The sequence below is a fragment of the Pipistrellus kuhlii genome, unplaced genomic scaffold (assembly GCF_014108245.1).
Source record: "Pipistrellus kuhlii isolate mPipKuh1 unplaced genomic scaffold, mPipKuh1.p scaffold_m20_p_3, whole genome shotgun sequence".
Taxonomy (NCBI): Eukaryota; Metazoa; Chordata; class Mammalia; order Chiroptera; family Vespertilionidae; genus Pipistrellus; species Pipistrellus kuhlii.
In genome coordinates this window covers 64,147,305-64,161,312 of record NW_023425529.1, presented here as the reverse complement: position 1 = coordinate 64,161,312, position 14,008 = coordinate 64,147,305, and the positions used below count along the sequence as shown (strand labels likewise).

The following is a 14,008-nucleotide window of genomic DNA, read 5'->3' as shown; positions in this document are numbered from 1 at the left end:
AAATTAATTATCCCATGAAATTCCCAAGGAGAATCCTAAAACTCATGGATGAGAGTAAAAGGTCACGAATACCTGAGACAAAGAATTCTGAAGACTAAGAAATGATTAAAACAATGTGGAACTATAAAAGATTAAACAAATGAAAGAAAAAAGAGTATTTAGAAATGGACCACAGAATGACATTAGCATCATGGTAGAATAAGACTCCATCATTTTGTTCCCCCTCCAACAATAATTCTGTACTATTCACAGGCAAAGTGACTCTGTGGAACTGTGGGATCGAGAACTATATGTCAAGTGAGCTGGGAGAAGTCTCACTCACCCATGTGTTGGTTAATAGGAACAAAGACTTCTATCTCAGCTGTGGCCCCTGCAAATGGTTCATGCTCTGACTCTAACCCTTCTAGGGTATGGTCTGAGAGCTTGGGAAAACACTGTTTTAGACAATCACCTGTGGATGAGAGAGCTCTGTGGAAGTCCAGGTTTCCAGAGAAGTTACAGCACATTGTTTCAGCAGTACAATATGCAAGTTTGGACACACTGGAGAGAAGTACTGAATCATGAACTACATGACCTGGGAGTGGGAAGAGGCCGGGAGAGCGGTAGACAGGACTCTTGGAAGGCATATACATATATATTATACATTAAGGAACACAGATCCCACTAAGTTCAAAGCAGATTCCATCAACATACATAAAGAACTTTCACAAGCCGAAACCGGTTTGGCTCAGTAGATAGAGTGTCGGCCTGAGGACTGAAGGGTCCCAGGTTCGATTCCGGTCAAGGGCATGTACATTGGTTGTGGGCCCATCCCTGCTAGGGGCTGTGCAGGGGGTGGCTGGTCGATGTTTTTCTCTCATCAACGTTTCTAGCTCTCTATCCCTATCCCTTCCTCTCTGTGGAAAATCAATAAAAATATTTTTTTAAAAAATAACTTTTACAAAATGATAAAAGAACTCAAAATGGTTAAAGGATTTAAAATGGCAATTCACATAGGAAGAAACTCAAATGGTCAATAAACATAGGAAAGATATGCAACACCACTTGTATTCAGAGAAAGGCCCATTAAAACAGAGAAAACCCATTTCACAGCTATCAAACTGAAAATTATTAAGTATGACAAAACTAGAATTTAGTAAGAATGTAGTAAAAAAAAAAAAAAAAGAATGTAGTAAAAAAGAACTCTTTCGACAGTGGAAGTATAAACTGGCACAGGCACTTTGGAAATCAATTTGGCAATAACTTCTCATGTTGAAAAAGAATATCATAAATTCCACTTGAGTATCTTCCTTAGAAAAATTCCTATTTATGTGAAGGGGAAGCAAGTGGAAATACATTCACTGACACAATGTTCGTAATAATGAAAAAGTAAAAGAAATTTTCAGTGTCCCTTAGTAAAGAGTGATAGAATACAGTAGTTCCCCCTTTATCCCCGGTAGATGATTCCAAGACCTCTAATGGATGCCTGAAACTATGAGTAATACTGAACTCTACATATACTATGTTTTTTCTTATACATAGGAACCTGTGATGAAGTTTAATTTATAAATTAGTATAGTGAAAGATTAATAACAATAATAAGATAATTATAACAATATACTGTAATAAGTTATGTGAATATGGTCTCTCTCTCATGCTCTCAAAATATCGTATTGTACTCATGATGTGATGAGAAGATAAAAGGACTTAAATTGAGAACTTCACCTTTTTACTTAAAGGAAAAACTTTAAGGCTTCATTTTGACATATCTAAATTGTGCTTTTGGGGTATCCTTAAGTAAAATAAGGGTTACTTTAAAACAAGCACTAAAGTTTTCACCTTGACAGCTGATCTGATAACCAAAATGGCAGCTACTAGTAAGTGATTAAAACTAGGCAGGTAGCTTACATTCATAAATATGCTGGATAAAGGAATGATTCATGCCCCAAGTGGGGTCCAATGAGACAGTGTGAGATTTCATCATACTGTTCAGAACACTGTACAATTTAAACTTAAATTACTTAGTTTTTGAATTTTTCATTTAGTATTTTTGGACAGTGGTTGATCACAGGTGACTGAAACTATTGTACATAAAGCAAAGCCACAGATAAGGGGGTACTCAGTCTGTACTATAAAGCAGTGAAACTGATTAAACTAGGTCTTTATTAACAACTAGAGGCCCGGTGCACAAATTTGTGCACCAATAGAGTCCCTCAGCCTGGCCTGTGGGATTAAGCTGAAACCAGCTCTCCAACATCCCCGAGAGGTCCCAGATTGTGAGAGGGTGCAGGCCAAACCGGGGATCCCACCAGTGCATGATCGGGGCCAGGGAGAGACACAAGAGGTTGGCAAGCCAGGGAGGAACCTCAGGAGGGCTCCAGGGTGTGTCTGGCCCCGTCTCGCTCAGTCCCAATCAGCCAGACCCCACCAGCAAGCTAACCTACCAGTTGGAGTGTCTGTCCCCTGGTGGTCAGTGCACATCATAGTGAGTGGTTGAGGGTCCTTAGTATATCATTAGCATTTACACTTTGATTAACTGAATGGCCGACTGGTCAACTGGACACTTAGCATATCAGGTTTTTATTATTCAGAATGATACATCACAAAAGTGATATAGGTTTTTTTTTTAATAAAAGCAAGCTGCAAAAGGATATGTAATGTAGAATACAGGTATATAAATTTTAAGAATACATTACAATAGCATATTTTGTTTATAAATATTTATAGAAATGTACAAGGATGTTCATGAGAATGATTCACAGCAACTTCAAGAGAGGGAGACTCCTTGGGGGGGCCAAGGGGAAGAACACACTGAGCAACCTGTAGTAACTATAGCAAAATGTTAACAACTGCTTAATCTGACAGTTATTCTTCTCTACAGGACTGAAATGTTTCAAAATTTAAGTAAATGTTTTTAAAGGTTGAAATTATAGACCTCATACTTAAGATACTTTTAAAGAAATAGTGTAGTTAGAAAGGTATGTGAGGGATTAAAAAGAAAAAGGTTGTGTGTTGTTATTTTTCTTTTTAAAATAAGAGATGCTATAATATATTTGCTGATGGAAATGGGGCATTAGGTATGGTTAGAGAGATTAATGATAAAGGCAATAACAAAAGAAACAAAGTCTTAAAAGAAAAAATGAATGAAGAGCAGTATAACTTGTTTGTTAAATACAATTGGCACAATGTGCTTTGATTTTTTTGATACATAACATTCAAGAAAGTAGGGTGACATCAGTAGACTAAGGATTTCTAAAAGTTTTCCTCTCCATAAAAGTAACTAAAAATCTGGCAAAAACTGTCAAGAGTCAACTTTTTCAAAACTCTGAAAACAAAAGCTTTCAGCAATCCAAAGAGCAACAGAGAACTTGGTGTTATTTTAACATATTATGATCCTATCTTCTGTTGCCCATCTACCTTAAAAAAGTAAGTTTGTGTTATGGTACTGGAGTGAGCAAAATAGGGATGGAGTTCTTTCAAAGCTTCATTCACAAAGAATAGTCATTATCTGACCTGTCTGGTTGTCTACTTGAAAGACTTGCCAATTAAATCTCACTCAAACTCATTAAAAGCTTCTCCTTGGGGTTGTACACATCAAATGTTTTAACATCGTAGTTGTCTGAGATGATGAGTAGTAGTTGGAACAAACAACAGATAAATCAAAAAGCTTAAAAACAAGACCTAAGGAAAGAGATATCCATAGAGGCTTTAAAAAAGCTTGAACATATTCTTGGGAATCTAGAAAGCCATGCACATTAGCTGTGATAGCCCCAAGCTTTATCTCTGATTGACCTTGAAGTTCTATGTAAGCAGCAAGTGAAGGCTAAGTCAGAGTTGTCAGCTGCTTGGCTGAGTGTTCAGTGTCCCAACACGCACAAAGAATCCCCTAACAAAGATCAAGACATAATGATTCTGAGGAATTAAGAAGTGCGTCCCATCTTTACCTGACCACGAACTGATGGGGACTTCAATGACCACACAAAACAAAGATACAGACTTTATAGAATGGTTCAGAAATGTCACAAATAACAAACCCTGAAAGGTCCTGATATCCAGAACTGTCACATTACATTATTTGACAAGTTTTCAACAAAAAATTATAAGACCTCGGGGGTGGGAATGGTGAGGGCGGGAGGGGGGTGTCAATCGGGAATAAAGGAGACTTATGTAATACTTAAAAAAAATTTTAAATTATAAAACCTCCAAAGAAACAAGAAAGTGTAATTTATACAGGGGGAGTGGAGGTGGTTGTGGCAAGTAATAGAAACTATCCTTGAGGAATTCCACACACTGAACTTACTAGACAAAGATTTTAAATCAGCTACCTTAAATTTGTAAAAAGAACTAAAGAAAATCATGTCTTAAAGAGCCAAAATCTGAAAACAATGTCTCACCAACTAGGGAATATCAATAAAGACTAAGAGATATGTGTTCATATTTCACTTAAAATACATATATCAAAGAAAACTACAACAGAAACTTACTGTGTAGCTTTGACTATGTCCCATGTGCTATAATCATCAATATGAGTTTTCCGTCCAAGAGGTTCACCATATCCATGGTTATAATGGCTTTGGGGTTTAATTTCCTGTTAAAGAGAAAATCACAGAGGCAAGAATTGAGAAAAGGTACAGGAAACATTTCAATATTTCTCTACTGTTTTACATTATTTGAAGAATGCTCATTATTGAAATTATTAAGTTTTTCCTTTTTCTGAGGTCTGTTCTCTTTAGAGAAAAACCCTTGATACACACTCCCAAAAGATGCAAAGATCAAAAATTAGTGACAAATTAGTAAGTGAAATGTATCTTTAGTTCCATAAAACTCTCTTATCTCTTCATCAAATCAACTCTTATTCTCTTAGGCCAGTTTTTCTATTATTCTAACATTATCCCTAGGTCTAACACCTTACTCCAAAACCTTCATTACATGGCAAATAAACTCTGAAGCCCTAAAGATAAAAACTCAAGAATATTATTCTTCTCCTATTCTCAGATATTATATTTTCTTATACTCATTCATGCTGAGGACTTATTAAGCATCTACAATTAGATGCATAAGGAACAATGGCACAGCTCTGATAAAATGTAAACCCACTAAAGTAACTTTTTACATAAAAATTCAATTAAACAATTTTTGTAGAATATTACTAGTATATCCATCAAAGCTTATATGCTATGTGAAATTTTTTATTTAAAATACAAAATTTGTTATACATAATCAGCTTCCTCAATATAATGTAGCACTGAGATACAATTTTTTTTGAGATACAATTATATTTCTTTATATGCAAACAGAAAAACTGAGCATATTTAATTCTAATATCACCCATTCAAATTTCTATTATTCTGATATCTTTTTCTCTTCCTTTCTTTCTCTCTCTCTCTCTCTCTCTCTCTCTCTCTCTCTCTCTCTCACACACACACACACACACACACACACACACACAAAATTGTAAACAAAAGAATCTCGATTCAAATAATTACAGGCTGTTGTTGGTCCTTGTGATTAAGCCCCTATCCCAGTGGTTGGCAAACTCATTAGTCAACAGAGTGAAAACTGTGGAGGCTTGCGAACCGCAGTTTGCCAACCACTGGATAGGGCATAACAAGGTATCTGGAAAGAATGAAATACTTAAAAGAATTCATGCTCTCTTGGCCAATGATATTTAATAATCCAAATTGAATGGCATTTTATTTTTTTTTTATTTTTAAAGTATCTATTTTTTTAAATATATTTTATTGATTTTACACAGAGAGAAATTGAGAGGGGCAGAGAGTTAGAAATGTTGATGAGAAACATCAACCAGCTGCCTCCTGCACACTCCCCACTGGGGATGTGCCCGCAGCCAAGGTTCATGCCCTTGACTAGAATCGAACCCGGGACCCTGCAGTCCGCAGTCTGACGCTCTAGCCACTGATGAATGGCATTTTATTGAATGAAAAAGGCCATTATCTTTAAATTACTGTCACCATTCAATTTGTTTGGGAAATTCCTAAATTAATGTGTTTGAACCATAAATTTAGAAGAATGTCAATTTGAATATTTTCAAGGAAAATTAAAAAGTTTCATAAATGCAAATTCTAGATGTTTCAACAGATTAGTTCCTTATGAAAATGTTACAGCCAATATTAAAATGCCACAGTAATAATCATTAGTCTACATTAGCAGATGAAAGAAAATAGCCATGTCTTAAACCAAGATTCACAACATGCATAATGCATATAGTTTATTTACTAAGTGATTTTTTTGTAGACTGTTCTTAGACTTCATTAAAATAGAACTGGTTAAATTTGAATATAGACAAATATAGCATTTTGGGTATGTGCAACATTCTGAATAACTGATGAAACAAACCAATATATAAGACTTAACCATTTAATATTTTTAAATCTTTTTCTGTTTAATTTTCCCACTGAATTACAGTTCTCAACTTCTCTATGCTCTATATTCAGTGAAGTCAAGAATGAAACTTCTTAGACCAATAACACTTCCTTCTTTTTTCTTTCTAAGTCTTCTGTTCTGATTTTTATTCTCCCCTACGACCAGGAAAATAATTTTTTAAACTTTTGATTCTGACTTCTGTAGGGATGAAACACAACTGAAGAAAAATAAAAACTGGCAGTGCCTGGATGGTGTTGCTCAGTGGTTGGGTGTCAACCTGTAAACCAGGAAGCATGGCCAATTCTTGGTCAGGGCACATGCCCGGTTGCAGGTTCAGTCCCCAGTAGGGAGAGTGCAGGAGGCAGCTGATCGATGATTCTCGCTCATCATTGATGTTTCTATTTCTCTCCCTCTCCTTTCCTCTCTGAAATCAATAAAAACATATTTTTTTTAAAAATTGATAGTTTACAAGCAAAATGGAATAATGCTGTATATCCAAAAAGACATGTATTGAGAGCCTACTATATGTAAAGTACTCTCCAATGTACTGGGACCTCAGGCCAGAATAAGTGTAAGGCCAGTTCAAAATTTAAGAGAGTAGCAAAACACTCAGTAAGCACAATTTAAAATATTTTAATGGATTATCTTTTAAAAATAAAAAAATCCCAAACATCAGCATTTTAAATATAGACACGTCAATACTGCTAACTTTTCTATTTGCACCAGGTTCCACAATGGCTCAGAGAAGCACTACAAACACACACCAAACACAGCCTATTGTCTTCAAGGACTTTACAGTCGAGAGTGGAAGGACAAAGTAAGAAATACAGGTCAAATAGCACTGGTAGAAGCAAAAACCTTCCAATAATAAGTTAAAACCTAAATAAAGACATTACATCCAAAAATTAATAACTTTAAAAACTATTTCAATTTGAAAATCTTTTAGGGCAAACTGCTATTCTTTTTTACTAATGACAAATATACTGCTTTACAGGCATGTAACAAATATTCATAAAACAAAAAGCAAATTTCTACATAAGGCTTACTATTATAATGTTTTCATTCTCTTTAAGGTCATTTTTATCCCCAGAGACCTATTCTCAGTTTCTCTATAGTCTCTCTAATCTCACTGACATTGCCAAATATGATCTTCCAAAAGCATCAAAAATCACTATTTTTCTAGTAATAGTTTTATATTAAACCTACACAGATATCTGTGCTATCCCATCTGTAAGGTTTTTATTTTATTATTTTTACTTTTTAGTAAAAGAAATGATTTTTTTTTTAAAAAAGATGGCTTAAAAAATATCTCTAGATTAATTCTAGCAAGGTACAGTCATTCCCATAAAAAAAAAAAAATAGAAGAAATGGTGTTTAAGCAAATCTCCTACCTGTCTTATTACCCTCTATTATTATAAAGAACTTAAGTATATTTTTCTCACTTTTACACAGACTGGAAACTGGTTCATCTCTAGAAACTGGTTCATCTCTAGTACCCTATCAATATGACAAATGCCAACGCTGTCTATCAAGATAACCATTATCACTAGTCCTAGGTATAACAACCATAGTTTTTAAACTTTGAAAACATAAAATAAAAATACTATGTTCATGTAAATAAGTACATCTTGTAAATATAGATACTATTAATTTTTAATTACCAATTTGCTATTATATCAGCTACAATTCAACATACAAATATTTTTTAAATATATATATATATATTTTTTATTGAATTTTTTACCGAGAGAAAGAGAGAGGGACAGAGTAAAAGTTAGAAACATCAATGAGAGAGAAACATTGATCAGCTGCCTCCTGCACACACCCTATCGGGGACATGCCCGCAACCACAGCACATGCCCTTGACCAGAATTGAACCCGGGACCCTTCAGTCCGCAGGCTGACGCTCTATCCACTGAGCCAAACCAATCTCAGCATCAATATACAAATATTTAATGACACTTTAAAATTCTGTAATTTTTCCTTGACTTTATTAGGAACCAAGAAGCAATTTAATTGATAGCTCTGGCAAGAAAATACTTACTTTAAAATACATATGTACGTCACTGTACCTTTTAAAAATGCATTAATTCCATGAGAAACAGCTTGGTATAATAGAAAAAGTCCTTGAGTATAAGGCTATTGAATTGAATATCTGCCACTCTCTAATCTAGGCTACAACCCAGCAAGAATTTAGGCCCCTTATTTGTAAAAAGAGGAGGATGAATGAGATCTTCATAGAGTTCCTCGGAGTTGTTTCAAGGACAAATATCAGGACATTAAAGAACTAAAAATTTTCAAACCCCACTCAATTCATTTCCTTCTTAAACTATAATTTATCCTGTTTTTAGATTTCTTTAATTAAAAAGAAAAAATTCAGCTGCTCTTAAAAAAAAAACAAAAACAATTTAAACTACTAGATTTAAAGTCCTCCAAAATCTCTTCTAAGACTAACATACAATGATTTTATACACTGGAGTATATAAAATTTAGCCACGAGGAGAACACAGCCCTGGTACCTGTTGAAGAGAATTGGAAGGTGAAAAAGAACCTCCAAAATCTACTGCTGAAATAGTAGAGAGGAATAAGAAGAGCTGTGAAAAGCTCAGCTACTATACACTTCTACTAAGAAATCAACATGTTAGAACTCAAATTTATATAAGCAGGTACAGGCAAATGCTGACTTACATATCAAGGGATTATAGAAACCAAATGTCTGTGACCAAACAATCCTCTATTGGCCCAGTGCTTCTAAGTTTATTACCAACCAAGAATAGGTTCTATGGTACCAGCAATTACAATTTATTAGAAAGCAAACTAATATAAAAATAGGGGCATTGGTTATAAACAGTCAGAGCAATGGAATAGAGCTTGAAGAGTGAGAATCAGAATCGGGAGGAAAAGACATTCAATAAATGGTATAAAAAGGACAACTGGCTGGCCATTTGGGATTTTTTTTTAATTTAATTTTAATTTAATTTTTTAATTCATTTCTAAGTTCTAACTAAAATCAATGGGCCAAATGTGAGGCCATCAGGTTTCAAGATAAAAGGGTAATATGCTTGATGGAAAGATACCAAAAAATATAGCCACAACTATAGTTTCTTTAATAGCAGGTGATACTGAAATGAGCCTAAGAATAACAGGGCCAAAGCAGGATTCAGGGCAGCAGGCTCCCAGGTAGAGAGGCTTTGCCGTGTCAGCCACTTTCCATAGGAACATACAGATGCTAGACCTAGTGAGAGAAGCATGCACACCCTCCTGTTCTTGGGGAGTCTTTGTGTCCCCCTCTCCCTCTTGGGCTCTTGAATGCTCTGGATGGAAACTCTGGCCATATGCCTAGTGCTCATCGGGTCTAAGTAACTTGTTCAAAATGGCTACAGGACTTTTCCTGTTTACTTCAAGACAGTAAATTAAGCTCTATCTCCCAGGTTTCCCAGAACTGTGACTATACCCTGGCAGGACCAGGCCTCAGGCTCTTAAAGACTCTTCCTATGGATCCCCATCTCATTTCTTATATCAGGTAACTTCAAAAGCCAGACCAAAGATTTAAAAATAAAAATACTGCCGAGACCGGTTTGGCTCAGTGGATAGAGCATCGGCCTGCGGACTGAAGGGTCCCGGGTTCGATTCCGGTCAAGGGCATGTACTTGGTTGCGGGCACATCCCCAGTAGGGGTTGTGCAAGAGGCAGCTGATCGATGATTCTCTCTCATCGATGTTTCTAACTCTCTATCCCTCTCTCTTCCTCTCTGTAAAAAATTAATAAAATATATTTTTTAAAAAAATATTCAGATAACATAATATAAAAAATAAATAAATAAGTAAATAAATAAAAATAAAAATACTGTTCAATAAGTGTCCTAATATGTGGAGGGAAAAAAAAATCTAAGAAAAGCATAAATAACATATTTGAAAAATGGGCAAAGGCTATGAAGACAATTCAAAGAAAAATACAATGGCAAATATATGTAAATTATATTATATAATCTAAAAAAAATGTGTAAATTAATTAAATGTATTACAGAAAAAAAAGAGGGAGAGAAATAAAGTCAATAAAATTCTAGGGCATATACATGCTACCTTCAAGACACATGCTTTTGGTGCATAGCCCATATACACAGGTGAATTAGCAAGCCATTAGCACTTACCCATATGCTTATGATATGCACTGTGTAAATATCTGCTGCCAGGTATCATTCTAATAGATTGGACTCCAATTTAAGGAACTAAATGTACTAAATTATAAAATGTTTCTGCTGAAACTTAATTCCATTAAATGTACAAGATGATATAAGAACACTATGTAGGGCTGCTGACAAGAAAATAGAAAAGGAAAAAAAGTCTCTGTGTACTTGATTCATTTCTAAGTTCTAACTAAAATCAATGGGCCAAATGTGAGGCCATCTTAAAACCTAAGAAAGTAATGAACTAAATTCCAGAGATGCCATAAAGACTTTTAAAAAAGAAATATTGATTATCCTATATAATAAAAGGATAATATGCAAATTGACCCTAATGGTGGGATGACAGGTGGCTATGATGCACACTGACCACCAGGGGGCAGATGCTCAACACAGGAACTGCCCCCTGGTGGTCAGTGTGCTTTCACAGGGGGAGTGCCATTCAGCCAGTAGCTGGCTCATGGCTCTTGCCTCCACAGCAGCACTAAGGATGTCCTTTGGGGAGCTGGCCTAAGCCACTAGTCGGACATTTCCTGAGGATTCCCAGGCTACCAGAGGATATCTGACTGCCAGCTTAGGCCCAATCCCCCAAGCAGGCCTAAGCTAGCAGGTGGACATCCCCTGAGGGATCCTGGACAGTGAGAGGGTGCAGGCTGGGCTGAGGGATTCCCCAAAATGCACGAAATTTCGTGCACAAGGCCTCTAGTATATAATGAAAAAGGTAGGATAAACATAAAACTTTTATAACCAAGTGAATAATAAATAACAAGGAAAACCAGTAGCCACACAATACTGTTGTGGGGTCGGACCCTGGGTTCAAAATAAGACCACCGGAGGCTGATGATTAAAAAAGCAGGCAAAGATTTATTGAAATATCTGGCCAGGACAGCCGTAAGAGCACCATACGCAGGCGAACTCCACACGACTGCACTGCTTCAGGGGCAGGTAGTTCTTTTAAAAGGTTCTGAGAAGGAAAACCCCTATTTTGAAACAAACTGTTGTTTGGAATTTTCTGCTGTTCTTCCTAGATAAAATGTTGCTTTCTAGTTTGCTTTAGCCCGTTTGAAGAATGATGAAGATAAACTCAGCTATCTGACCTTGCAGGCCAGAGACCAGATATGCCCACAATCTCAATACCATGCCAGGTGCACTTTTTCATTTGGATAGAACTGTATTGTTTTCAAGGCCAGCATCGAGAGAACCACTGAGTGCACATAGGGCTGGCTCTTTAATAAAAAAAAGTTCTGCCTGTAACCTTGCTTAGAATTTGAATTCATCCTCCCAAAGCCCATGGCGCGATGAACAAAGCAAGTCTGTCCAAACTCTCCCCCTGCACCGTCCGACCGCTCGGGAACTCTGCAACAGTTCAAACCACAGGAATTTTCCTTTGTTCTAAATTCTAAATCCTAAAGACTATATTCTAAAAACAGGGGTCAGCCCGCAGGGTCATTTCCAGTCACATCCTGCTGGACAATGTGGCCCTATCTTGCAGAAGCAGAACCCAGTGGTTAATCTCCAAAGGTTATGGTCCCAGGCACAGGAAAATTGCCTTAGCAGGTTTAAAATTCAAACAGCAGTTTTTACCAAAGTATGATTGCCACTATATTTCAAATTCTTTAAAAATGTTTTTAACTAATAGTGCCAGCAGATGGCACTACACTCAAGAGAAAGTCCTTTACTAACCTATTTGATGCATCCTCTTTTAAGGGTACATTGAACAAAATAATGTGGTTATATAATGTAAAGATTTCCTTTTTTCCCCCCCAATATGCAACTGTTCTCTTCCAAATTATGTGTTCTGCTGTGGTCCCTGATCCCTTGCTAACAGTACATGATTGCTGCACCTAATATCAGAGTCCAAATGAGGCACAGGTTCTCTTCAGTGTAATACCATTTCCTCAATCCAAAGTATCTATCTATATAAAACCCTAAATATGCAAACTGACTGAATGGTGGAACAACCAGTGGAACGACAGGTGGGTGGGGGGCGGGGCCAGCAAGCAGGCAGCACTTCAAGGCGGATGCCAGTAGGGGCCCTGCCAATCACCCTGCCAGTCACTCCACAGATCATCCCTGATGGCCGGCCAGCCTAGGGACCCTACCAGTACACAAATTTTGTGCACCAGACCTCTAGTCAAATTAATAATGCTTGCTTCCAACAAAATTTAGACCAGGAAAATGTTCATTATCTTCTAGTTTCTTCAAAAACTTGTTTTCACTTCATTTCCTTCTAGCATTAATCCATATGTACACACATATTTGTAATAATATGCATAAATTTGGCATACTTTCTTTCTACAAACATTTGGTCAACAAATGTCTATACACACACACACACACACACACACACACAATGTCTATGTATATTATCTCTGTCTCTTTAAAAACAAACATTTTTTTAAGATAGTTTAAGTTCTACAAAAACATTATAAATATTCAACACTACAATTAATGAACCAAATCTGAAACATTATTATTGACTGAAGTCTACTCTTTATTCAAATTTCCTTAGTTTTTATATAATGTCCTCTTCCTATTCCAGGATACTTTAAAGTTATAATGGCTCCCTAGGCTCCGGAGCGCTTGGCTATGATAATTTCTTAACTTTCCTTGTATTTCATAAGCTTGACAGTTTTGAAGAGAACTAGTCAGGTATTTTGTAGAATGACCCTCAACTGAAATTTGTCTTTGTGGGCTTTTTTTCCCATTAGATAGGAATTATGTTTTTAGGAGGAAGTGTTTTTTAATTCAACCTAATTCTGCACATTTCTTTGAACACTGGTATACAAAATTATTTGCTTATATGTTTATATATTTTATGTGATTGTAATCATAGCACTCACATATTTTATATTCTTCCCTCATATTTCCTCATGCCATTACATGTAATTTTTGTAAGTACTATACTGCTTTTTTATATTAAAAAGTGTTAAAATCCTTTACCCAAGAATATTTTTTATTGATGGGAGAGAGGGGGGAGAGGAGAGGGTACATCAATGTGTGAGAGAAACATCAATTGGTTGCCTCCCATACACACCCAGATCAGGGATCAAACCCACAATCTAGGTATGAAAAAAAGGAAGATATGCAGACCCTTTGTAATGGTTAGTTGAGATTTGAGATGTATGGCAAAAAAAAAATGCTGGCATCCAATACCCCAGTACACAGAAGAAATAAGCTGCTCTGCACTAGGAGAAAATGAAGCTGAAAGGCAGAGATGAGAAGAGAGAAAACAGTTTTGATCTTCTCAGCTTAGAGCTTACTTGCACTTCTGCCATCCTAAATTTGGGTTATATGAGCCACTAAATTCCCTTTTTCTTCCCCAAGTAAGTTTGAAAAAAGTTGGTGATATTTGCAACCTGGGGATTCTAACACTAACAACTTCAGTCTTCAGCTCACAGGAGGGTTTATTTTATTTTATTTTATTTTATTTTATTTTCATGAGAATGAGGTTTTGGTCAC

At 36.1% G+C, this 14,008-nt stretch overlaps 1 protein-coding gene across 2 annotated transcripts in view; it reads right to left on the bottom strand.

Moving 5' to 3' along the window:
• ZDHHC17 (zinc finger DHHC-type palmitoyltransferase 17) overlaps positions 1-14,008 on the bottom strand; it is an 86,823-nt gene that overhangs the window by 64,963 nt on the left and 7,852 nt on the right. Inside the window, exon 2 of one of the 2 annotated variants that reach the window (XM_036456018.2) lies at positions 4,464-4,567. The exons of the other annotated variant lie outside the window; for it this stretch is intronic. Coding sequence (XP_036311911.1) covers positions 4,464-4,567 — 104 coding nt within the window. The remainder of the gene's footprint in view (positions 1-4,463; positions 4,568-14,008) is intronic. 2 annotated transcript variants of the gene reach the window in all.